This window comes from Schistocerca nitens, chromosome 10 (genome assembly GCF_023898315.1).
Source record: "Schistocerca nitens isolate TAMUIC-IGC-003100 chromosome 10, iqSchNite1.1, whole genome shotgun sequence".
Classification (NCBI taxonomy): Eukaryota; Metazoa; Arthropoda; class Insecta; order Orthoptera; family Acrididae; genus Schistocerca; species Schistocerca nitens.
The window spans coordinates 21470930-21497644 of record NC_064623.1 but is presented as its reverse complement, the minus strand read 5'-3'; the positions used below and the strand labels follow the sequence as shown (position 1 = coordinate 21497644).

At 39.1% G+C, this 26715-nt stretch overlaps 1 protein-coding gene across 1 annotated transcript; it reads left to right on the top strand.

Moving 5' to 3' along the window:
* The first annotated feature begins 2 nt into the window (after positions 1 to 2).
* LOC126210618 (V-type proton ATPase subunit D 1) lies at positions 3 to 26715 on the top strand. Its single transcript, XM_049939911.1, has 6 exons — positions 3 to 150; positions 366 to 483; positions 573 to 720; positions 1957 to 2172; positions 20892 to 20970; positions 25784 to 26715. Exons 1-6 carry the CDS (start codon positions 110 to 112, stop codon positions 25932 to 25934), a joined length of 753 nt encoding a protein of 250 aa, XP_049795868.1. The 5' UTR covers positions 3 to 109; the 3' UTR covers positions 25935 to 26715.

The window sequence follows — 26715 nt, the reverse complement described above, 5'->3', positions numbered from 1 at the left end:
GTTTTGAATATCGAAGATATGCACAAATCGAAAGTAATGCCTTCCCTTCTAAATTCTCTGCTGCTGTCAGCTGACTTCGAAGATAGTTGGTTTGTGTCGAGAAGCAAAAATGTCTGGAAAAGATAGAATTCCAATATTTCCCTCGCGAGGGTATGTATACAGACAAAATTTTTGTTAATAGATTTTGTAGCTACACTGTAAAGAACTTTGGGCTATTCATTCAAAATGTGTCGGAAAAATTAGTTTCCACATGGGGGGAGTGTCCCTTTATAGAATTGGGTTACCATTAGAGTGTTCTTTAACAGTTTCAAATCTTCTAAATGGGTAGCAAATAGACGGCCCTTATAATAATTCGAATTTTACAGAGCGCAGATGTTAATGAAAGCTAGACTAAAAGGAGCACAGAAAGGCCACAGTTTACTGAAGAAAAAGGCAGATGCTTTGCAGATGCGATTTCGGCAGATCCTGGGGAAAATTATTGAGGTAATGTGTTCTGCTTATACCACAAATAATAACGAAAGTTGTAATTATTATATGTACTGATCTGATATTTTATGTGGATTTATTTTTAGACTAAGACGCTGATGGGAGAAGTGATGAAAGAAGCTGCCTTTTCATTAGCTGAAGCAAAATTTACTACGGGAGATTTCAACCAAGTTGTCCTGCAGAACGTAAATAGGGCTCAAGTAAAGATTCGCACAAAGAAGGACAATGTTGCAGGTAGGACATTTTTTTTTTATGTTGTAGCTATAGTTCGGACCATTTTCAGATTGTTCGAAGAGACAAAGAATACCATCAGTGTAAATGACATAAATGAAAGAAAATGTGGTTTCCAAGAGTTGTGGGATTGAGGTAATGTGTAAATTGCACACGTGCCAGATTATGGGTTACCTGGTGACGCCATAATATGTCAAAAGTTGATTATATGTTTCAAAATATGATCATGGCTAATTTTAATCCTATTTGTTTTCAGATATTATTGGAAAAAGATCTTGTATTTGAATACAGTTTGAACTGACGTTGCAATATTTCTTTTGGATCCAGGGTGTAACAAAAGTGTGTGGTCAGACAGACAGAAAATATTTCACACACTTAGAGGAAGAAATTATTAAAGGGACATGTTCCCTGGAACACTTTATTTCCATGTTATGTTTCATTTTCTACTTTTCTTCGTAATCACATTAATCGTGGAAAACACATACAGAGAGAATGTACCACATTACATGAAAAGTTTTCTTACATGGCATGTTCAAAGTGCTCTCTTGGTTACTTTTAATTAGAATGTACAGTAAGGTTCACTTGCTGTGTTTGTTGTCACAGTTGAATGAAGGTAATGTTGACATGTAACTCAATTCATTATTTTAGCTGACATGTGACAAAATACATTTCTGTACCAGCATCTAGCATGTAGCATCAAGTGTTCAGTGGTCACCACAGACTGTGCAGACATGTACCGTAAATTGTTTTAGAGTTCATGATTGATTTAGTTTCCAGTACAGTGTAATGGAAGTGTACTCAAATTCTGAGATGGCAGATGCTCATTTGTTGAACAGATTAGCGGATGGTAATAGTCATGCCACTCAACATTTTGATTGGGATAGATTCCCAGAGTGATGATGCCTCAACAGGAGAACTTTTGAAGCAATTGATCATGGCTGCATGGAATGTGTAACCCAACTACTCACCAGTGGGGAAGGCCCAGAAGAACAAGGACAGAGCAGAATTTGTCCGTAATTGTGTTGAAGAATTGCATAAACTGAGCTGCTTCTGGACCAATGGCCATATAAAATGTTTTCTTTCTTGGCATGTGAGGAATGTTACCTGAAGGTTTAGCCATGCCTTTTTGTTACTCTCTGTAGAAAATAATGAATTCATCAGTGGTAGAAAATTGTTTAGGATAAGCTTCATAGTAGATAAGTCTTGTACATAGTTATACCATACTTAATTTTGTTGCAGGTGTTATGTTACCTGTATTTGAAAGTTATCAAGATGGTACAGACACTTACGAACTGGCAGGTCTGGCAAGGGGTGGACAGCAACTTGCCAAACTCAAAAAGAACTACCAGAGTGCAGTGAAGCTGTTGGTTGAATTAGCTTCACTGCAGACATCTTTTGTTACTCTTGATGAGGTCATCAAAATAACCAATAGAAGAGTTAATGCTATTGAGCATGGTAAGTGACATAATCAATATATATTAGTGAGGGGACTATTGTATGGGCTAAATGGAATGGTATGAACACCTTAGTTGTCTACAGATTTGTCCTCAATGACTGAGAGGGTACAGAAGAGAGTGTGAAAGATAATTAACAGTGAAGAATAGTTTGTCAGAGACAAAAAGAGAAGCACAAGCTGGATTTCCTATGATGTTTTTGGAATCTGTGCTGTTGGTCTGGAGGAAGTAATTCTATTTGAGCTACCTCATTGTGTTTGAACTCAGAATACATTCTAAAGTTCTAGAACAGAAGAATGTCAATGATACTGTACAATAGTTTTGGTGATCAGTTCTGCTGTCCTTGTAGGCTGTTATAACCTGTGCTGTATTCACTTTTTGGGCAATAAGATTTACGAGGGGCATTTGAAAAGTCCGTGCAAAGTCCGAGAGATAGCACCACCGGCATGTATCGAGGTCATGTTTAGTTAGTAGCATCTTTGGAAAGAACGCACACCAAGTTTCAGCAATATTGGTCTACTTCTTTGTATTTGGCATTCTTGTGAATCGAGGAAGTCGAGTGACTGTCAAAAAATGGATGAAAAAGAATTTTGTGTGGTGCTTAAACATTATTTTATGAGAGGCAGAATGCCTCAGGAGACTGGTAACTCTGCACCTTCCATTATAACAGTTTATAAGTGGTTTCAAAATTTTTGGAGTGGTCATATGAGCACAAGTGATGCTGAGCGTTCTGGATGCCCTGTGGAGGTTACGACTCCAGAAATCCATGATATGGTGATAGATGGCGGAAGAGTTAAGGTGCGTGAGATTGCTAGTGCTGTCGGTATCTCCAGTGAATGTGTACATAATATTTTGCATAAACATTTTGACTTGAGAAAGCTATCCGCAAGATGGGTTCTGCGATTGCTCACGCTTGACCAAAAATGGAATCGTGTGAAGTGTTGCAAGGATGGTTTTCAGCTGTTCAGTAAGAATCTGCAGGACTTTAAGCATCATTTTGTCACGTGGATGAAACATGGATACATTACTGTACTCCTGAGACCAAACAACAATCTAAATAATGGGTTACCAATGGAGAATCTGCACAAAAAAAGGCGAAGACCATTCCTTTGGTCAGAAAGGTTATGGCGACTCTTTTGGGATTTGCATGGGATAAGCCTCATCAACTAGCTGGAAAAGGGTAAAACTATTACAGGTGCATGTTATTCATCGTTATTGGACCGTTTGAAAACTGAGCTGCAAGAAAAACACCGGCGATTGGACTGCAAAAATGTCCTTTTCCATCACGACGATGCACCAGCACACATCTCACCAGTTGTGGTTGCAAAATTATTCGAAATAGGATTACAACTCGTTTCACATCCCCCCCCCCCCTATTCTCCAGACTTGGCTCCCTCGGACTAATATTTGTTCCCCAATGTGAAGAAATGGCTGGCAGGGCTAAGATTTTATTCAAATGAGGTGGTGATTGCAGCAGCTAATAGCTATTTTGCAGACCTGGACAATTCCTATTATTCGGAAGGGATCAACAAATTAGAACAGCATTGGACAAATGCCGGCCGCGGTGGTCTAGCGGTTCTGGCGCTGCAGTCCAGAACCGCGGGACTGCTACGGTCGCAGGTTCGAATCCTGCCTCGGGCATGGGTGTGTGTGCTGTCCTTAGGTTAGTTAGGTTTAAGTAGTTCTAAGTTCTAGGGGACTGATGACCTAAGATGTTGAGTCCCATAGTGCTCAGAGCCATTTGAACCATTGGACAAATTGTATAAGTCTGAAAGGAGACTATGTCGAAAAATAAAAAAGGTTTACCCCAAACTCATAAGTAGTTATTATTTTTGCACGGACTTTTCAAACGCCCCTCATATAGTTTATTTTATTTTATTTACACGTCTAGTTTCGTAGAACCAAATTGAGGAGCGAATCTCCAAGGTCATGGTATGTGTCAGTACATGAAACTACAACAAAAAAATGATAACAGATAAAATAAAATGTTTATGAACCCAAAAAAAGTCAAGCCACAAGTTTAAGTAAACGCAATCAACAATATAACATAAGAATCAGCTTAATTTTTCAAGGACTTCCTCAGCAGACCAGAAGGATTGACCCATGAGGAAACTCTTCAGTTACGATTTGGAAGCACGTGGATTACTCGTAAGATTTTTGAATTTGTGCGGTAGCTTATTGAAAATGGATGCGGCAGTATACAGCACACCTTTCTGCACAGTAGTTAATGAAGTGCGATCCTGATGCAGATTGGATTTCTGCCGGGTATTAAATGAGTGAAAGCTGCTGCTACTTGGAATAAGCTGATAACAATATCAGTAAAGAAATGACAGTAAAGAATATACATATTGAAAGACCAATGTCAGAATACCCAGACTAATGTCAAGAGGTTCACGAACTTACACCAATTATTGCCCATTTATGAGCCAAAAATAACCTTTTAGAATGGGAAGAGTTACCCCAAAATATAATACCATATCACATAAGCGAATCAAAATAACCAAAGTAGACTAATTTTCATGTCGAACAGTCACTTACTTCAGATAACATTTGAATAGTAAAAATGGCAGCATTAAGTCTTCGAACAAGATCTTGAATGTGGGCTTTCTACTACGGTTTACTATCTGTGAACACCTAAAAGTTTGAACTGTTCAGTTTCACTAATCATATGACTATTCTGTGAAATTAAAACACCAGATTTTGTTGAACTGTGTGTTAGAAACTGTCAAAACTGAGTCTTTTTGTGATTTAGCATTAGTTTATTTTCTACAAGCCATGAACTGCACTATTTGAAACAGAGCTAGGTGTTGTGCACATCTTTTACTACCAATCTCGTGTCATCAGCAAACAGAAATATCATTTATATAAATAAGGAACAGGAGTGGCCTCAACGCTGATCCCTGTGCTCCCCCCCCCCCCCTTTTTGACTCTTTGACTGTACCTCACTCAGACCCCACATCACAGCCATTTGCAACACTGTGAATAATGACCTTTCACTGTCTGTTGTTAAAGTAAGAGGTGAACCAGTTGTTAGTTACTCCCCGAATTCCACAATGGTCCAACTTCTGGAGCAATATTTTGTGAACAACACAAACAAGCACCTTAGTTAAATCAAAAAATATTCCTAGTGTTTGAAACCTTTTGTTTAACCCATCTAGTACTTCACAGATAAAAGATGATATATCATTTTCAGTTGTTAAACAGCTTCTAAAGCCAAACTGTACATTTGATAGCAAATTGTGATACAAAATGATCAATTATCCTTGCATACACAACGTTTTCAATAACTTTAGCAAACACTTTTGGCAGAGAAATAGGTCTAAAATTATCCCTTTCTACTTTTTTATTGAGCAGCTTTACTACTGAGTACTTTAATTGTCCACGAAACTGACTATTCTTAAAGGAAAAATTATAAATATGACTAAGTGCAGGGCCAACATGTGCAGTACAGTACTTTAATATTCTGGTAGACACTTCATCATATCCAAGAGACTCCTTAGTCTTCAGTGATTTAATTATTGACCCAATCTCCACATTGTCTATGTTCCAGATGAGTACTTCAGACATCAACATTGGAAAGGCATTTGCCAAGAGAGTTATATGATTCCCTGTAGAAACTACATTTTTATTTAATTCTCCAGCAATGCTCAGAAAATGATTGTTAAATACTGTACATATATCTGATTGATCAGTATCAGAAATATTTTTAGCACGAACTGACTTTATATCGTCGACCTTGTGCTGTTGACCCGACACTTCCTTCACAACTGACCATATGGTTTTAACTTTATCCTGTGAAATACCTATTCTATTTGTGCACCACATACTCTTTGCCTTCCTAACAACATTTTTGAGCACCTTACAATACTTTTTGTAACGGGCTGCTGTAGCTTCATCGTGGCTACTTCTAACATTGTGATATAATTCCTGCTTTGTTCTACATTATATCCTTATGCCACTAGTCAGCCACTCTGGCTGCCTTTTACTGCCAGTACCCAATGTAGAATGTTCTAATGGAAAGAAACTCTCAAAGAGCATGAGAATGTGCTAAGGAAAGCATTATATTTGTCATCTATGTTATCACCACTATAGACATCCTGCCACTCTTGTTCCTTAATAAGGTTAAAATAAACTCTCTATTGCCATTAATTAGCTTTCCTACATAGTTTGTAATTATATAAATGGCGTTAAAGTTTTGCGCAGTTGTCTCTAATTTTTTTATGTTTTGCAGCAGGAGAATGAATTTTTTTGTGAACATACTTGAAACATGTAGTTATACATTGAGCCTACTCACTGTAGCCTCCACCAGCTGTGACACATCTGGCCCAAGGTTCTTTCCATGATGTAAATGCACTTTGGTAAAATTCTGGGGATTGACTTTTACTCCATCGCTTGAAACAAGAAATGAGGCCTTTCTCACTATCAAATGTTGTACCATGCAGGTGGGCCTTCAGACAACCAAAGAGGTAAAAATAGGATGGAGCCAAGTCCAGACTGTAGGGAGGATGAGGAACAATTTTCTAACCCATTTTGCTGATTTTCTCCTGCATCGTAAGGGCTGTATGGGGTTTGGAATTGTCATGGTGTAGTCTGATGAGCTCATCCTGAAGCTGTGGTGTGTGGGTCTTGATAACACGCCGCAGCTTGTCCAATGACAAACAGTAATGGTCCTGGTTAATTGTGGAGCCAGGTTCCAAAAAGTCAACGAAAATGACACCACACTGATCCCAGAAGGAGGAGGCCTTCACCTTTCAGCCTGCTGTTCGTGAAAGTCTTGGTTTCTTGTTCTGAGGGGAACCCGGATGACACCTCTCCATGGATTGGGTTTTGCTCTCAGGTTCGGACACAGCAACCATGTTTCATCCTGGACAATTACACAGTCAAAACACTGTTTCCACTCTTCAGTAGACGCTGACACACATTCTTCCTCACCGTTTTCATTTTTCTTGTCAATAATCTGGGCACCCAACTTGCACAGATTTTTCTGTACCATAGTGACTGTACCAGTGATACCACACTACCTAATGACAAACTAATCATTTCAGCAAGCTGTTGTGTTGTTACACATCTGTCATTTTGGATGATTTGATCAATGGTCTCCTTATTCACATCACTCGCTGCCGTCAATGGTCTACCGCATCGTGGATTGTCCAGTAGAGAGAAATTACCTTCTTTAAACCTCTGCAACCACCTCTGGATACTGCTGTGATCCACTGTGTCTTCCCCATAAACAGGGAGCAACTTCCTGTGAATCGATGTGGCAGAGTCATCAGAGAGGATCTCCATCATCGACAGTTGTCACAACTTGACATCTACTTCACGGTCCATTATGGCTCACCTGTAAATAAAAGAAAATACTTTTATATACCAACTTATAGCTAAATGTTCCAAGTATGTTCACAAATTTCATTCTCCTCCTGCAAAAAAATAAAAAAAAAAAAATTGTGACGACTGTGCAAAACTTTTTGAACGCCCTTTGTATGTGACATTCGTTTGAGTACAAAAGCCTTTTAGTGTTACAATTTGTGCATCATGGTCTGAAAAGCCATTCACCCTTTTTTTCTAACAGAATGCTCATCTAGTAATGAAGAATGAATAAAAATACTGTCTATGGCTGTGCTACTGTTCACCTGCACCCTAGTTGGAAAGAAAAAACACAGTCTGCATCAGATCATACGAGTTTGAGAGATCTACCAACATCCTTCTTCTTGCACAATCATATGCTATATTGAAGTCACCTCATATAACTAGTTTTTGGTGCTTCCTATAAAATGAACCATTAACATTCTCTAGCTTGAGCAGAAATGATCTGAAATTAGAGTCAGGGTACCTATGAATGACAACAATTAGAAGTTTAGTTTCACTAAATTCAACTGCCCCTGCACAGCAATCAAATATCTGTTCAGTGCAGTGCCATGATACGTCTGTGGATTCAAATGGAATACTGTTTTTTACGTACATGGCCACTCCCCCACTCTGTAAGGAACTTCTTGAAAAACAGCCAGCTAATCTGTATCCTGGTAAAGGAAGCCTCTGAATTGTCAAATTATTTAAGTGGTGCTCTGATATACCAATAATGTCAGAGTCAACATGTATAAGCAGTTCACCAACTTTGTCTTTAATACCTCTTCTATTTTGATGAAATATACTAATTCCTTCCTTACTTGGATACCTGACCACCTCTCAACATGATTCCTTAATTAGAGGGACTTCCTTTAAACAGGTATACCTATCAGCTGACTTCAGTCTCACATAGTTGCAGCTCTAACACCAACTACTAAGGAGTTTTTCCATGAGTGGTCCTGCCACCACCCACTACACTGTGGGCCAGCCTCCCCTTCCCAAACCTATTGAAGTGCAGGCCATGTCTCGTGAAACCCGATCTACTGATAGACTGAACTGACACCACTGCAATGTGACCCATGCCCTCTGCCATCAGTGCCTTCTTCAGCCCCGTTTTAATATGCCTAACACTGCAGTTGGATGAAGCCGATCATGATGCTGAAACAGTTGCTTGAAATGCACAGTAGTGCCATCAGTTTGAGTAGCTATCTTTACCAAGTCACCACCTACATCATATTCCCTGTCCATATCAATACTATTCCCTGTCCCACCCACAATCACCACCTGATCCTCTTTCGTAAAATTCTTTCATAACTCCCCTATGCTGTCAGTCACATAAGCCAACCCTGCATTAGGCTTCACAATGCTTGTGACAAGGTACTTCCTGCAACTGCTGGCCCAAACCTCCACTGTGTGAACGACCTAGCAACAAAACCTTCATCTTTCTGATAATCTTTGCAACTGATTCAGGCCTCCTAACTGCTGAGGGCTGCTGCATGTTTCCTACAACTACATCTACAAGACAGCTAATACAGTTAAAATTCATTTGCAAATTCTGCACAGAATCTGGCTGGTGAAGAGGAATATTTGATAGTAGACGTCAGCTTTCACCAGTGATGTAATGTTAATGCCTACTGTGACGTCATCTTTTGGTGTGTATTTTCATAGTTTTGTCATTAGTTGGCTAAGTCAACAAATGTGAAATCAAAAATCTGGTTTTGGTGACAGACTGATCTTTAGCTTAATCACTTTGAAAACATAGCCACTGGAATGATGTTATATTCGCCATGTTGCTTATGACATTTGTGACATGTTTCCTGTCACTGGTCAACACCTATGACTAGTATGGAAAAATTCCTCTTTTATCTAGTCTGATGTGGATCCCATTGGTCCATCAGTCCCTTTTCAATTTTAGCAATTCGAGCTGTTTCTCAGTGCCATAGACACTGATATCTGTTTGACTCATTATTGTAGTGTTGTGAGAACTGAACTAAGGCAGTATATTTGTGGATCTTCCCATGTAAAGAAATATTTGAAAACTGAATTCAGCATGCTACCCTCAGTTTCATTTCCTGTGTCATCCCAGAGTGTCCAGACACTAAATGTGTTTCCACTGACAGCCTTTATGTATGGCCAGAACTGCTTTTGGTTTTGTGAGAGGACTTTTGATAAGATCATTGAAGGCTTTGTGCATTCTCCTTGTGACACACAAATGGGTTTAATTCAGCATCCTTTTGTGTGTAACCTTAAGCTTTTACATCTGTTCTTCAGAAGACACTGTTTATTTAGAAGGTTCTTTACAAAGAGTGTGTTCCATATGGAGGGTCCCTCCCAACTTGAACTGTTGTATTGGGTACATATCAATCCAGCTCTTGCTCAATAATATTTTTTTAACCTGACCTGCAGTTCCTCTGTATGCTCACTCCCAGAGCTGAAGAATAGAAGTTCTTTCTTGACATATGATGCTACTGCCTCTTTATCTACTTGACTGAACAGAAATCTTTTGCTTGTTTTATTTGCCCTTTATGCTTTGGTAATCATTGTAGTTACAACTGCTTCATCATCACTGATAAAAATTTCAGTGTGCACATCCTCAAAGAGGTTAGATTCCTTTGTTCCCATTAACTCTAATATACTTCAATAACTAGTGAGCATCCAAACTATCAATTATAAGCAGTTTCCAGAGAAAGTAGTTAATATTGTTTTGCAGGATGTCTTTTCATATCCAATATTTACAAAACTGTAATTATCCCAGTCAATTGTTGATGATTGAAGTATCCTCCGATGAGACTGTGACTGAGTAACATTTCTACCAAAGAGTTGGTGTTTTCTCTGAAGTTTTCAGTTAAGTCTCGGCAGTGATATTGAATGCTGCCCACTCAACCTAGTATGCTGCTTCAGCTTCTGTCTTGGTAGATTTGAGTTTCTTGAGCAGTGTGACAAATAGACCATCTTCATTTCCCATAAGCATACGTTTTCAATACACACCTAGAATTACTCCGAAAACCTCATTGCCGTCGGTTTTGGGTTTTACCAGGATTTTTGTACCTGGTATTATGTGAATAATAACATAGGTGCAATCATCGTAGGTGAAGCTGGTAGCAGACTTTGGGCCATTTGTAGGGTACTGTGAAAATATTGTCAGTCTACAAAGGGTATAGCTTTACAAAACACCTGTGCGACTCATCCTAGAATATAACTGAAGAATGATCGAACCATATGAGTTACGAATGACTGGAAATATTGAATGTAAATAAAGAAGCACAGCCTGAATGCACTAGTTCGCTGCTCCACACGAGAATGAGCAATGTGTCACAGTGGTAAGACACTGGACTTGTATTTGGGAATACATCAGTCCATCCACCTAGAGTTATGTTTCTGTGATTTCTCTACATTGATTAAAGCAAACGATGGGCTGATTCCTTTGAAAGGGCACAGGCAACTGCCTTCCACATGCTTCCCCAATTTGAATATGTGCTCTGTGTCTACCATCTCGTTGTCAACTAATTGCTAAACACTCATCTTGAGGTCCTTCCTTACTGTGGGAGAGCATCACAGAAATACTAAAAATCGTGACTTGGCAAACTCGTGAAGATGGCACAAATTAACTCTGTGAAAGCCTGCTTACAAAATTGAAACAGCAAGCATTAAGTGAAGAATCCAGATATATTCTTCATGCTGGTATGTATTATTCCTTTGGAATCACAAAGAAAAGATTAGGTTAATTACAAGGTACCAAGCAACCTAATTGTGTATGGTGAAGGGTACTTTGGGTACCAGTATCTGATCCCCACTTCCCTATTCCGTTCACAGATGTTGCACAGGAAGAATGATTGTTCGTAGACCTCCATATTAGCTCTAATTTCTTGAATTTTCTCGTTGTGGTCATTTTGTGAGATATATATTTCGAGGAAGTAATACACTATGTGCTCAAAAGGATCCAGACACCTGGCTGAAAATGACTTACAGGTTTGTGGCGCTCTCCGTTGGTAATGCTGGAATTCAATATGGTGTTCGCGTACCCTTAGCCTCGATGACAGCTTCCACTCTCGCATGCATACATTCAATCAGGTGCTGGAAGATTTCTTGGGAAATGGCAGTCCATTCTTCATGGAGTGCTGCACTGAGGAGAGGTATTGATGTCGGTCGGTGAGGCCTGGCAAAAATTCGGTGTTCCAAAACATCCCAAAGGTGTTCTGTAGGATTCAGGTCAGGACTGTGTGCAGGCCAGTCCATTACAGGGATGTTATTGTCATGTAACCACTTCACCGCAGGTCGTGCATTATGCACAGGTGCTCGATCGTGTTGAAAGATGCAATCGCCATCCCCGAATTGCTCTTCAACAGTGGGAAGCAAGAAGGTGCTTAAAACATCAATGCAGGCCTGTGCTGTGATAGTGCCATCGGATTTCCACATTGTGTACCACGATTCGTCACTCCCACACAATGTTTTTTCCACTGTTCAATCATCCAAAGTTTACACTACTTACACCAAACAAGGTTTCGTTTGGCATTTACCGGCATGATGTATGGCTTATGAATAGCTGCTCGATTATGAAATCAAACTTTTCTCACCTCCCACCCACCTGTTATAGTACTTGCAGTGGATCCTGATGCAGTTTGGAATTCCTGTGTGCTGGTCTGGATGGATGTCTGCCTTACTACATATTACGACCCTCTTCAACTGTTGGCAGTCTCTGTCAGTCAACAGACATGGTCAGCCTGTACACTTTTGTGCTGTGTACGTGTCCCTTCATGTTTCCACTTAACTGTCACATTGGGAACAGTGGACCTAGGGATGTTTGGGAGTGTGGAAATCTCGCGTACAGACGTATGACACAAGCGACAACCAATCACCAGACCACGTTCGAAGTCCGTGAAATCCGTGGAGCGCCACATTCTGCTCTCTCACGATGTCTAATGACTACTGAGGTCACTGATATGGAGTACCTGGCAATAGGTGGCAGCACAATGCAACTAATATGAAAAGTGTATGTTTTTGGGAGTGTCCAGATACTTTTGATCACATAGTGTATGTTGTCTGATTCTTCCTAGATAGTACTCTCAGAATTTCAATAGTAAACCTCTCCATGATGCATAATGCTTCTCTTGTAACATCAGCCACTGGATTTTGTTAAGCATCTCTGTAACACACTTCTGCCAACTAAATGATCTCATGATGAAACATGCTGCTCTTCATTGGATCTTGTCTAAGTCTTGTATCCGCCGTGCATGGTAAGAATTCCACATTGAAGAACAGTACTCAAGAATCAGTTGAACAAGTGCCTTGTAAGCCACTTCTTTCATGGATGAGTTACATTTCCTTAAGAGTTTTCCTATGAATCTGTCTGGCATCTGCTTTTCCTAAAATATGTTTTATGTGCTCGTTCCACGTAAGTTTGATCTGGATAGTCACTCCTAGATATTCTGTGGTATGTACTGTTTCCAGCAATTTGTCATAAATAGTTTAGTTGTATACTAATGGATTTCTTCTCATATGTATGCACAGTATGTTACATTTATTTATGTTCAGGCTCAACCGTCGGAGCCTACGCCATTCACCAATTCTCTTCAGATTATTTTGCAAATATATATTGTCTCCTGGTATTGCTTCTTTTTGATAGACAATGATATTGTAGGTGAATTGTCTTAAAGAGCTTCTGATGGATTCCACTAGATCATTTGTATACAATGTAAAAACTAATAGTCCTGTCAAACTTTCTTGGGGTAATTCAAAAATTACCTTTACATTTGTCAATTTTATTCGGTTAAGAATGATGTGTTGAGTTCTGTTTGAAAGGAAGGCTTGAATCCAGTCGAAAGTGAGGCCCAATACTTGGTAAACTCCTTTTTTTTTTTTTTTTTTTTTTTTTTTTTTTTTTTTTTTTTTTTTCCTTAAATGACAGTACATGATTGTATCAGATGCCTTTCTGAAGTCGAGGAATGTGTCATCAACCTGAGTGCTGTTGTCTATAGTGCTGTGAATGTCAAGTTGGCATTTACGCAGTCATTCATGTTGTGCTCCATATGTGAATGGAACAGAAGAAAGCCTTATACGTGGTGATATGGGAGGTACTCTCTCACATGTATTTCACAGACACACATTTTTGTGACTGATTTTATTCTGTTGTATGGGAAAGGAAGTTCCCCTCCACGCATTGCTCCACATGGAGAGTATCAGCAAGGAAGGACTGAGTGCCAGCTATTTGGTGGGGTTTCAGTTCAAATTTGTTTATAAATTAATGAATGCGTATAATTGTACATACTCCTAAAATTTAATATCAGTTTTTCACAATACGAGGAAAAAACTGAATGACTGAAGAATAATACTGTGTAATAGTGAGTTTCCTGGTGTTCTGTCGAGTCGTCATTTTCATTTTATGCACTGTATTTTGACAGCTGACCCAGCCGTTCGCTTCAGGTTCTATGGACTGCTCAATCCAAAGCTACTTGGTCATGGAATGAGTCAGCATGTAGGCAAAAGAATGGATAAAGTATTAAAAAAAAGAAAAAGAAAAAAGGAAAAACAGAAAAAGAAAAAGAAAAAGAAAAGAAACTGAGAGGCCATAGAACAAATAAGGCATTACAGAAAATGTTCTCGGCTACTGTGAGTAACTTTTGTTCATAATAGGAGTTGTGTGCCACAAGTACAGCTTCCAACTTAGATCTGAAGAACAGGAGTTTCATCACTTAGTTTTCTCAGTCCTGCCAGAAGCCTATTGAAAAAGAAACCTGCTGAATAGTCCACATGTCTCTCTCTATTGCTTAAGGCACTGTTGTCCATGTCCAAGTTATCTTTCCATAAAGGTTGACTATTGCAGTTTCTTCAGAATCGATCAGTAAAGTCTGCAATTAATCACCTGATGCGGCATATGTACAGGGGCGGAAGAGTTTGGATTCTGAGACACCTCAAAAACTGCCTACATGAAGTTTGTGAACTGACACCACAGATTACTCCCATTGTCCGTTTGTGGACTAAGAAGCTGAAAATATTCTTTTTGAGTACACAAAGTTGCACTAAAATACACAGATGGAAAAAAAATTTGCAACACCAAGGAGTTGTGAGATGTAAACAAAGCTGGATAAGCACATTTCTACATCTGAAAGATGATATCTTTTCAAATTTCACATCTAGTCGTGTAAGTGTGGCACTAGAAGCACCAGTATGAGGATTTAAATCAGGTTTGCTTTAAGTACATGCTGTAACAGTCATGAGCATTAGTTACCTCTGAAAGTGGACGTGGTGAATTGAAGTTTGTCAGAAATGCCTTTAAGATGACAAAGATGCCATTATTGACACCTCACTGTGTTTGTACGAGGTCGTGTAATAGGGCTACGAGCAGCCGAATGTCCCTTCTGCGATATTGCAGAAAGACTCGGCAGGAATGTGGCCACTGTACACGATCGCTGACAGCAATGGTCACGGGGAGATACCGGCACGAGAAGACGGAGCTCCGGATGGCCACGTGGCACTACCGAGGGAAGACCACTGTGTTCAGCATATGGCTCTGGTGCATTGTCTGATCTGCAACAGCAATTTGAGAAGAAGTTGGCGTCATAGTGACACAAAGATGTGTTACACATTGATTACTTCCAGATCAGTTGCGAGCCAGACACCCTGTGGCATGCATTCCACTGACCCCAAACCACTGCTTAAGCGAGTGCTCATTGGGGGGCAAGGCAGAAGTCAGTTGTATTTTCTGATGAAAGCTGTTTCCGCCTCAGTGCCAGTGACGGGTGTGCGTTAGTTAGGAGGCGGCCAGTTGAGAGCCTGCAACCCATCCGTCTGCCTTACTAGACAAACTGGACTTACACCTGAAGTTACGACCTGGGGTTCAATTTCGTATACAGCTCCAGTGCCGTCACAACCACCGTAATCATCCCTCTATTGACTGACCGAGTGGAATACGCGTGGAACTCCTACCCGTAAACTGACATCTGGCACTTGTACAACACATGTACATGCGTGTTTGCATTCAACATTCTGGTGGCTACACTGGTTATTAATGTACCAAAATTCCACATTTGCGGTGACATATCTTGCAGTGTTACTCACTTCCATATGTTAGCTAGACAAATGGGTTCCCAAAATTTCATTGCTCTGCGTTGACGATTTCTCGGTGTTGCGATTTTTTTTCCTCAGTGGTGTGTAACACCGTACAGAGTAACAGAGTGAATGTAAACAATACAAACAAACCTTTGAATTTCAGTGTCAGAGACAATGGAGATCATTCTTACAGTGAGATAGCAACATTCAGTTTCTCCATAAGATCGCGAATGTGATTTTTTCGGGAAAGTATCTCGTCCACCTTCAGCCCTGAGAATTTAAAACAGTCAACTTCACTGACTATCTGACGATCTTTAGACAGTAAAACTAGGGTTCTACAAGATTTCAGTATCATAAACTGTATTCGTCATGTTTTGTTATGAGTAAGCGTTAATCTGGTCTCTGAAAGCCACATGCTGCTATTACTAACTATCCTATTGGGTACATCATTTAAATTACATATCTCATCTTTAACAATAACACTTTGATCATTTGCAAAAAGAAAAAATAAATAAATAAATTTGAATCATCTGCCATGTTTAGTGACAGATCATTGACGTATATCGAGAAAACGAATAGGCCCAGATCAGCGCCCTCACCCCCACCTCTTGCCATTTCATCCCACAGATTCACATGACCCCAGTAGTTTCAGATAATATCTTCCCTGTTTGTGGACACAGGAATACAACCTTCAGATATGAAATGAACTGTTGTTGAGCTGGTTCCTTAATCCCATAATGTTCCACCTTATTCAAAAGTGTTTGAAAGTCCACACAATCAGATATATCTGTTAAATAAAAGCAAATATCAAATGTCCTCAGCATATTGTTTATGCCTGTTAGTGCCTCTAACACAAAAGAATAATACCATTTTCTGAGCCGACCGAAGTGGCCGAGCGGTTCTATGTGCTTCAGTCTGGAACCGTGCGACCGCCACAGTCGCAGGTTCGAATCCTACCTCGGGCATGGATGTGTGTGATGTCCTTAGGTTAGCTAGGTTTAAGTAGTTCTAAGTTCTAGGGGACTGATGACCTCAGATGTTAAGTCCCATAGTGCTCAGAACCATTTGAACCATTTTCTGAGGATACTCCTCTCGTGCATTCACACTGTGTCTCGCTACAAAATGTATGTACTGAGATGTTCCAGTACTTCCTTATACATTGCTTTCTCAAAAGCTTTTGAAATCACTGATAGCAAAGAAACTGTCCAGTAACTATCTAAATTTGGTTCCTCTTTCTCCCATTTGTAAACCAGTTTCACTAAAAGGTATTTGAATCCCTCAGGAAGTTGACCACACCTGGGGGACATTGTAAGGGGCTGACTACATTAATCTTCATTATCCTACTTAAAAGTTAATCATATCAATGGGTGTCTTTACTCTTTAGTGATTTAATAATTGATTGTTTCATCTTATTTTGTGTAGCTGCATGTGATATAATTATCCAGGAACACCAAATTTTTAGAATGCTGTATAATTACCTGTACGAATAAAATTTTGCTTTAACTGAACAGTTTCATTCTCACAAGAGAGGTGTAATATGTTGAGCATCCACATTCTGCCCACATACCTCTTTCGCAATTGGCCATATAGTTTTAATTTTGTTCCGAGACCTATCTATTCTCTTGGAGTAATGATTTATTTTAGCCTGTCTGATGACATTCTTCAGCACACAGTCTACTGTGAAATAAAATTCTGTTGCTGGGCTGTGACTGTCGTGTCTATTATGATGCTGCTCCCATTTCCTCCTGCGCGGAATTTTACTGTCATTAGTTATCCAAAATGGTTACTTAATACAGCAGCTGCTCCACCTGCAATTTTTAGTGGAAAAAGGTTCTCAGAGAAAGTGATAAAGGTTTAGCAGAAATATGTTCTGTTTGGCATTTAATTTCTCTTTATTGTAGACTTCTTGCCTTTACCCTCCAATATTGGCTGTAAATCTCTACAGTGGTCTCTAAATAATTTGTTTACTGATTTGGAGTGTGATGCTATATCTATTAAGTTACTGTCTGTAATTGTGCTACTGTTTACCTGAACTGTAGTTGGAAACCATACTGCATGTACCATTTTGTAAGATTCAAATAAAATTGTTAATGTCCTTTCCTCTGGAGAATCAGCCACAAAGTTTATGCAGAAATTCCCATGCCAGTTAACTTCACACACTTTTCTTAAGAACTGAGCCTGGCACAACACCAACTCTGACTCTGAACTGGCAGATCTGTAGAGGCCTACATCTAAATAATTTTTCCTTGAAAATTTAGACTTCCTTGCTGTACAATCTTCAAATATTTGGTCCTCACAAAGTTTTGATACATCAACTCTTTTGAATGAAACATTACATTGCCATAAATGGCCACTCCTCCCTTCTGCTACAAACTTCTCATCTTGAAATAAGGTGTACCCCTCCAAAGAATGCATCAGTATATTTTTTCTATATAAATGATGATCAGAGATACAAATCATGTCAGAGTCAATATCTATTAGCAGTTCATCTACTTGACCTCTAATTCCCTTAATATTTTAGTGAAATAATTTTACTGAGTCTTCTGATATGCACTCCCCATTTACTGAACTGTCTTGCAGCATTAAAGGAGCATTTCCCAAGAAGGTGTACAACATATCTGACTTCTGTGCATTATCGGAGGAATTTGGCCTCGAGAGAGCCCAAATCCACCCACCCCTTCTCAGGTGTAGGCTGTGTATCCTATAGCTAGACCTATTGATGCCCTCAACTGGCATCCTTACAAAGTGTGCCAAGTCAGCAGTCATTGGCAGCCTCTGAAGACCCATGTTAACATGTCCCACAGCACTCAGTACCGCAACAACACTTATTATGGAAAGTACAGTCTTATGGAGTATCGAATGAATTTTGTGACTGGGTTAAGGATTTCTTGCTACAGTGAGTGCCGCTTGTTATCTTGGATGGAGAATCATTTGACAGATATGAAAGTGACTTCAGACTTGCCCTAGAAAACTGTGTTGAGGCACTTGCTGTTCATGTCGTACATCTGTGGTCTGGCATAAAACATTAATAGTAATCTCAGACATCTTGCAGATGCAGTTATACATACTGAAGTATATCTGAAAATTTTCAATCAAACGTTGGTAAGATTTCAAAGTTGCACAAACATTGACAACTTATTTTAAATATCAAGAATGAACATGAGAAATGTATTATTTTATAACTACGAGGTGTGTTCAAAAAGTAAGGTGACTTTATATTTTTATGAAAAAATATTTATTAATTCATCAGTATTCCTGTTGTCCCCTTCAAAGTAATCCCCCTGAGATACAATACACATGTGCCAATGCTTCTTCAATCCTCGAAGCACTTCTCATAAGCACTTTTTGGTACAGCCATGAGTTCTTCCAGTGACGCAGTTTTTATTTCCTTAATCGTTGAAAATCTTCGTTCTTTCATAGGTCTCTTCAGTTTCAGGAATAGGAAAAGGTCGCAGGGGGCCAAACCTGGTGAATATAGTGGCTGTGGCATGATTGTTGTGTTGTTTTTGGCAAAAAAATCTCTAACAAGCAATGATGAATGAGCAGGTAATGCGAAAGCCATGAATTGTTTTTCCACAATTCTGGACATTTTTTTTTGTGTATTGCTTCTCATAATGGTGCATAACATCAAGATCACACTCCTTATTGACCGTAAGACCTTGAGGCAAAAATTTATGATACACTACACCACGGTAATGGGGGGGGGGGGGGGGAGAAATTAAAAAAGTGAACAAAACTTTGACATTTGATCAAACTTGGCATGCTTTTTTTATCTTGGTTCTCCGGGAAGTTTCCATTGGGATGACTGGGTTTTCGTTTCAACATCATAACCATAAACCCATGTTTCGTCACCACTTATGACCCTTTTGAGCAAATCAGGATAATCATTGACATCATTCAAGAGCTACTGAGTGATGCTCATGTGATGGTTATCTGGTCAAAATTGAGATGTGTTGGAACAAACTTCGCTGACACACATCTCATGCCCAAAATGTCCAGAAAAATTGCATGACACAAACCGACCAATACGCCAGCATCCTTAGCAACTTCTCTTACGGTAAATCGACAATTTTCCGAAACAATTTTTGTTCACAGCTTCGACGTTATCGTCTGTCGTTCGTGTGCTGGGGCGTTGAGAGGGAGGTTCGTTATTGGCATCTTCTCAACCATCTTGGAAGAGCTTGTTCCACTTGTAAACTTTTTTTTTATTTTAGAGCAGACTCACTGTATGCCTCTGTCAAAATTTCAAGTGTTTTAGAGCACTTGATTCCATTTTTCACACACAATTTGACATAAATTCTTTGCTCCATTTTTTATAATAATCAAAAATCACCAAGCACACTGAAACGGGTCTAACCTTACTATCTGTCAAAAGCAAACAAGGTATGCGGTACACCTGAAACTGTGAACATATGTTTGGGACATGTGTACCAATATAACAAAAAGAAAAAAAGATTGATAATTGAATTTACATTGCACATGTGATTTGAAAAGTCACCTTACTTTTTGAACAGCCTTCGTAGAATATCACTAAGTTAAAACTGGTATCAGTTAACTCACTCACATATCTGGGTGTAACAGTTTTTGGGGATATGAAATGGAATTATGACATAGATTCATCCTAGGTAAATGATTTGGCAGACTTTGATTCACTGGTAGGATACTGGGAAAATGCAATCAGCTTACAAATTAGATTTAAAAAAAATTTATGCAATGTATCTTCAACTGTATGGGACTGTTACCAGTAGGGCTATCGTGGAATATAGACTATATACAAAAGAAGACAGTGCGTAAGGTCACATATTTGTTTGATCCATGAATCACTGAACAGGCAGACACTTGAAGATAGTCTGACTTTACTGAAGAAGTCTACTTATGAAGTACCAGCGTTAAGTGAGGAATATGCAACAATATCACCACCCCCAAATTATGTATTGCTCACATAGGGACAACAAAGACACAATTAGGCCAATTATAGCATACCCAGAGTAATTTATCTAATTGTTCATCCTGTACCTCATTAGCAAATGGAACAGAAAGAAGTGCTGCTCAGTGGTACAATTGGAAGTACCCTCTGCCATGCACTTAGCAGTGCTGTGGAGAATATGTATGTAGATGTTCAAATATTTTTTTTAAAATAATTAAACTTTCTCAGCAATTTCTGCATGTAGTTCGTGTCCTCTGAATGCTTTGGTTAATAAAAAAACTTATTTTGTTGTTCATCGTAGACAAAAACATTGACTTAAATAGGGACTAGCATTATTTATTTATTCTATTTTTGGTGTATTCTTTGATGTGTTAATCCACTAATGATTAATATTAATCTTTCAGTAATTATTCCACGCATTGAACGTACACTTGCCTATATAATATCTGAGCTGGATGAATTGGAGAGAGAGGAGTTTTATCGGTAAGCAAATTATTGTATTCTCTGTATACGGTGCATTTGTCTGTAAACTGAAATTATCAAAGATTCCTGGAAAAACTTAATTTTGTTTGGGAGCAAGTATTTACAAATAGAAATAATTATTTTCATTGTAAATGTCTGAATCTCACATTTGATTACATTGCATTATTTCTAAGGAACAAAAAAAATGTGTTGATACCAGAAATAGACATCATAAAACATGTATAATGTAACAGTACTTGGATGATTGGTTGTTGCCCAGGTAAATAACAAGTTATAACAGAGTGGACACATGGGCAAGTTATTTGAGTAGCTCAGATCAGTGCCACTGATGGTGTTGACTTAAGAATAAAGTTGTAAGCTTTTTTTAATGTGTGTTCTCCATTCTTTTCTCTTCTAGAATCTTGTTTAGGAGGCACTACAGCTAAAGTGAAATGTAGGCAATAAGAGCATTGTATGTGATATAGTTGCCCATCTTTCAGATGTGTCTTAAAAGTTATTGGGATTGTCACACTCAGTTCCCAGCTGTTTCTTAATGATATATTTTATTATGAACAGTAACAATGAATTCACAGGAAATGTCATTTACACAATTACACGCATAATAATCTCCACAAAAACTGAAGCATACCTTAATAGCCATGTCTCCTACAAGTTAGATTAGCTAGTTTCATGGTCATAGTCACTTGATAGCTACATGGCAAGTAGCAGTGTTCATTGTACATGGGTTGCCTGTTGTTTCAGATGTAGTTAACTGTTGTTCTTTTATTGACGTCAGGAGTGTCGTGTATATACCACTCTGCAAGAAGTAGCTAAACATTGTCTGTTTTATTACTGAGGACCTATCAGCTTTTTTCAGTGTATTGGAGTTGCTTCAAAGTTAAGTTAGTCAGTCTAAGCAGAAGCAGTACCTCCATTCACCGTGTTCCCTAGATAGTATAACCTTCAGAGAGTTGAATGAGTCAGAATGCTGTCTGCAATGGGAGCTTCTTTTTTGTTATTTCTGCACCGTGGCCAATTCCACTCTCTGAAGATTCTCTTTCACGGCCTGTCCTGTTTCAGAGGAAACCACTCAGCCTGCAAGATCCGGGCAGTCACAGAGGGTGGGATTATTGTTAGTTGGGAGCTCCAACGTTAGGCACATTGTGGGGCCCCTTAGGGACTTGGCTGACATGAAGAGAAAGAAAACCAATGTGCACTCTGTGTGCATACCGGTTGGAGTCATTCCAGATGTGGAAAGTGTCCTCCCGGATGTGATGAAGAGTACAGAGTGCAGCCAACTGCAGGTGGTTGCTCACGTCGTACCAATGATGTGTGTCACTTTGAATCAGAATAGATTCTCTCTGGTTTTGAGCGGCTAACAGAAGGTAAAGGCTGCCAGTCTTGCTTACAAGATGAAAGCAGAGCTGACCATTTGCAGCATAGTCGACAAGACCGATTGCGGAGCTCTGGTACAGAGCCGAGTGGAGGGTCTGAATCAGAGGCTCAGACGGCTCTGCAACCTTGTAGGCCGCCCTCGACTTGCGCCAAAGGGTGGTTGGGTTTTGGGTTCCGCTGAATAGGTCAGGTGTCCACTACACGCAGGAGGCAACTACATGGGTAGCAGGGGCTGTGTGGCATGGATTGGGCGGTTTTTTAGGGTAGAGGGTCTTGGGAAAACACAAGAAGGGCTTCAGTCACAAAGGCTGCAGGCCGAACACAGGAAGAACATAGATACAGGAACCACTGGTATAACAGTTGTAAATTGTCGTAGCTGTGTTGGGAAAGTACCAGAGCTCCAAGCGCTAATAGAAAGCACTGATGCTCAAATCGTTATAGGCACTGAAAGTTGGCTGAAGACGGATATAAGCTCAGCTGATACTTTTGCAAAGAACCTAATGGTGTTCCGAAAGGATAGGCTAAACACGGTTGGCGGTGGCGTGTTTGTTGCTGTTAGAAGTAGTTCAACTTGTCGCAAAATTGAAGTAGATACTTCCTGAGAGTTAATATGGGCAGAGATCATTGTTGGCAACTGGTATAAAATAATAATTGGATCCTTTTACCGACCTCCAAATTCAGATGATACAGTTGCTGAAAGTTTCAAAGAAAATTTGAGTTTGATTTCAAACACGTACCCGACTCATACGATAATAGTTGGTGGTGACTTTAATTTACCCTCGATATGTTGGCGAAAATACATGTTTAATTCCGGAGGTACACCTAAAATACCATCCGAAATCGGGCCAAACGCATTCTCTGAAAATTATTTCGAGCAGTTAGTTCATGAGCCCACACGAATAGTAAACGGTTGTGAAAACACGCTTGACCTCTTAGCAACAAATAATCCTGAGTTAATAACGAGCATCAAAACTGATACAGGGATTAGTGAACACAGGGTTGTCATAGTGAGATTGAATATTGTAACCCCCCAAATCCTCCAAAAATAAGCAAAAAATATACCTATTCAAAAAAGCAGATAAAAATTCACTTGACGCCTTCCTGAGAGACAATCTCCACAAATTCCAAATTAATAATATAAATGTAGACCACAAGTGGCTTGAATTGAAATAAATATTATCGGCAGCAATTGAGAGATTTATACCAAATAAATTAACAAATGACAGAGCTGATCCTCCTTGTTACACAAAATTGGATAGAATACTGTTGCAGAAACAACAAAACAAACATGCCAAGTTTAAATAGGTGCAAAATCCCAAGATTGGTGATCTTTTACAGAAACTCGAAATTTTGTGCAGCATTCAATGCGAGATTCCTATAACAGTTTCCACAAAAAAAACTTTGTCTCGAAACTTGGCAGAAAATCCAAAGTGATTCTGGTCATATGTGAAGTATGTTAGCGGCAAGAAACAATCAATGCCTTCTCGGCACGATAGCAATGGAGATACTATCGAAGACAGTACTGCCAAAACAGAGTTACTAAACACAGCCTTCCAAAATGCCTTCACAAAAGAAGACGAAGTAAATATTCCAGAATTCGAACCGAGAACAGCTGCCAACATGAGTAACGTAGAAGTAAATACCCTCGGAGTAGTGAAGCAACTTAAATCACTTAATAAAAGCAAGTCTTCTGGTCCAGACTGTATACCAATTAGGTTCCTTTCGGAGTACGCTGATGCATTAGCTCCATACTTAACAATCATATACAACCGTTCGCTCGACGAAAGATCCGTACCCAAAAACTGGAAAGCTGCACAGGTCACACCAATATTCAAGAAAGGTAGTAGGAGTAATCCACTAAATTACAGGCCCATGTCGTTAACGTCGATATACATTAGGATTTTGAAATATATATTGTGTTCGAACATTATGAATTACCTCGAAGGAAACGGTCTATTTGACACACAGTCAACATGGGTTTACAAACACCGTTACTCTGAAACACAACTAGCCCCTTATTCATATGAAGAGTTGAGTGCTATTGACAAGGGATTTCAGATCGATTCCGTATTTCTGGATTTCCAGAAGGCTTTTGACACTGTACCACACAAGCCGCTTGTAGTGAAAGTGCGTGCTTATGGAATATTGATCCATAAAATTTCAGGTGTGCAGCCACATAAATTTCAGGTGTGCAGCCACATCTGAAGATGGCTGGACGGTATTCAGCAGAAATATTAGAAGTAGTAGTCAAATATATGCAGCTGCACGCCCAAAATTTTATGAATCATTATTTGTGCCGCGAAAATATGAAGATGCACATTATGGAATATCGTCTCAGTTATGTGACTGGATGTGTGATTTCCTGTCAGAGAGGTCACAGTTCATAGTAATTGACAGAAAGTCATCGAGTAAAACAGAAGTATTTCTGGCATTCCCCAAGGTAGTTTTATAGGCCCTTTGCTGTTCCTTATCTATATAAACGATTTGGGAGGCAATCTGAACAGCCGTCTTAGGTTGTTTGCAGATGACACTGTCGTTTATCGACTAATAAAGTCATCAGAAGATCAAAACACATTGCAAAACGATTTAGAAAGATATCTAAATGGTGCGAAAATTGGCAGTTGACCCAAAATAACGAAAAGTGTCAGGTCATCCACATGAGTGCTAAAAGGAACTCGTTATACGATAAATCAGTCTAATCTAAAAACCAATTCAACTAAATACCTAGGTATTACAATAACGAACAACTTAAATTGGAACACATAGCACATGTGGGGAAGGCTAACCAGAGACTGCGTTTTATTGGCAGGACATTTAGAAAGTGCAACAGACCTACTAAGGAGACTGCCTACACTACACTTGTCCGTCCTCTTTTAGAATACTGCTGCGCGGTGTGGGATCCTTACCAGTTAGGACTGACGGAGTACATCGAAAAAGTTCAAAGAAAGGCAGCACGTTTTGTATTACCGCGAAATATGGGAGAGAGTGTCACAGAATTGATACAGTATTTGGGCTGGACATCATTAAAAGAAAGGTGTTTTTCATTGCGACAGAATCTTCTCACGAAATCCAATCACCAACTTTCTCCTCCGAATGCAAAAATAGTTTGTTGATACCGACGTACATAGGGAGAAACGATCACCACGATAAAATAAGGGAAATCATAACTCGTATGGAAAGGTATAGGTGTTCGTTCTTTCCATGCACTATACGAGATTGGAATAATAGAGAATTGTGAAGGTGGTTCGATGAACCCTCTGTCAGGCACTTAAATGTGATTTACAGAGTATCAATGTAGATATATGGATGAATGAGACAACTAATTACTCAAAATAAATTTATGTACTAATTATAGTCAAAACCTGTGCACTGTCTATATTTTTAATGGGATTATGTTAAGTATTTTTCCTTGTGTTCCAGTGACTGTTTAATGTTGTAGGTTGAAGAAGATTCAAGACAAGAAACGCATTGCCAGAGCCAAGGCTGAAGCTAAAGCAGAAGCACAGAAACAGGCGTTACTGAAGGCGGGCCAAGATGTCACCTACACTCCGAGTCTACTGGATGAAGGAGATGAAGATATCCTGTTCTAAGTGTTAGGTACCATGTGGTGGTTTTAGGTGCATTTCTTACCTGTGTAAATATTTGCTACTGTATCTTACATTTTAATGTAAAAGAAAAAGTTCTTTGTCAGTAGGCTTTAGGCTTTCATATGTTGACATCAGTAATATGGGTACAAAACAATGTAAAATATATTTAATGTCCCGTTAGCAGACAGCAAAATTGATCGGTTGCTTTCATTTATCCATTCCGTATGTCTACTTATATATTCAATACTGACATTCATTAAAGTGATACCTGTTCATTGACTTTACTCGGGGATCTTTGAAGGTGGAAGTGTAGGTAAAATGGTTAGAAGGAAGTTTTGTAGAACAGTATTAAAATAAACCTGTAGCTGAATTGATGAACTGTTGAAGTGATAACATGTAAACTGAAATTTTTGTTTCAGTGGCTAAAGTATAAGTGTAAAGTTGTAGTCCTTAAAGATTTAAACAGTGCTGAGAGCATTTTTCTGTTTGAAAGTTGGATTCTACTGCCATGTAATATTTTAGTCTTTTGTTGTGTGTGCGTATGTGCAACTTCTAGCAGTTTGGCAGATGGCTGTTACTCTCTTACAACACAGGACAATTCCAAAGTCTGTATGCAGACTGTATCTTATGTAAATATTCATTTTGGTGGAAAAATTTCAACAAACATCTCATTGTGTCCATTGTAAATATGAAATGTGGTCTAATTGTAACATTCCATCAATGTGAACACTGTATATAATGAGTTTAAATAGCTTGTTGCAAGATAAATTATCTTAATGTCAAA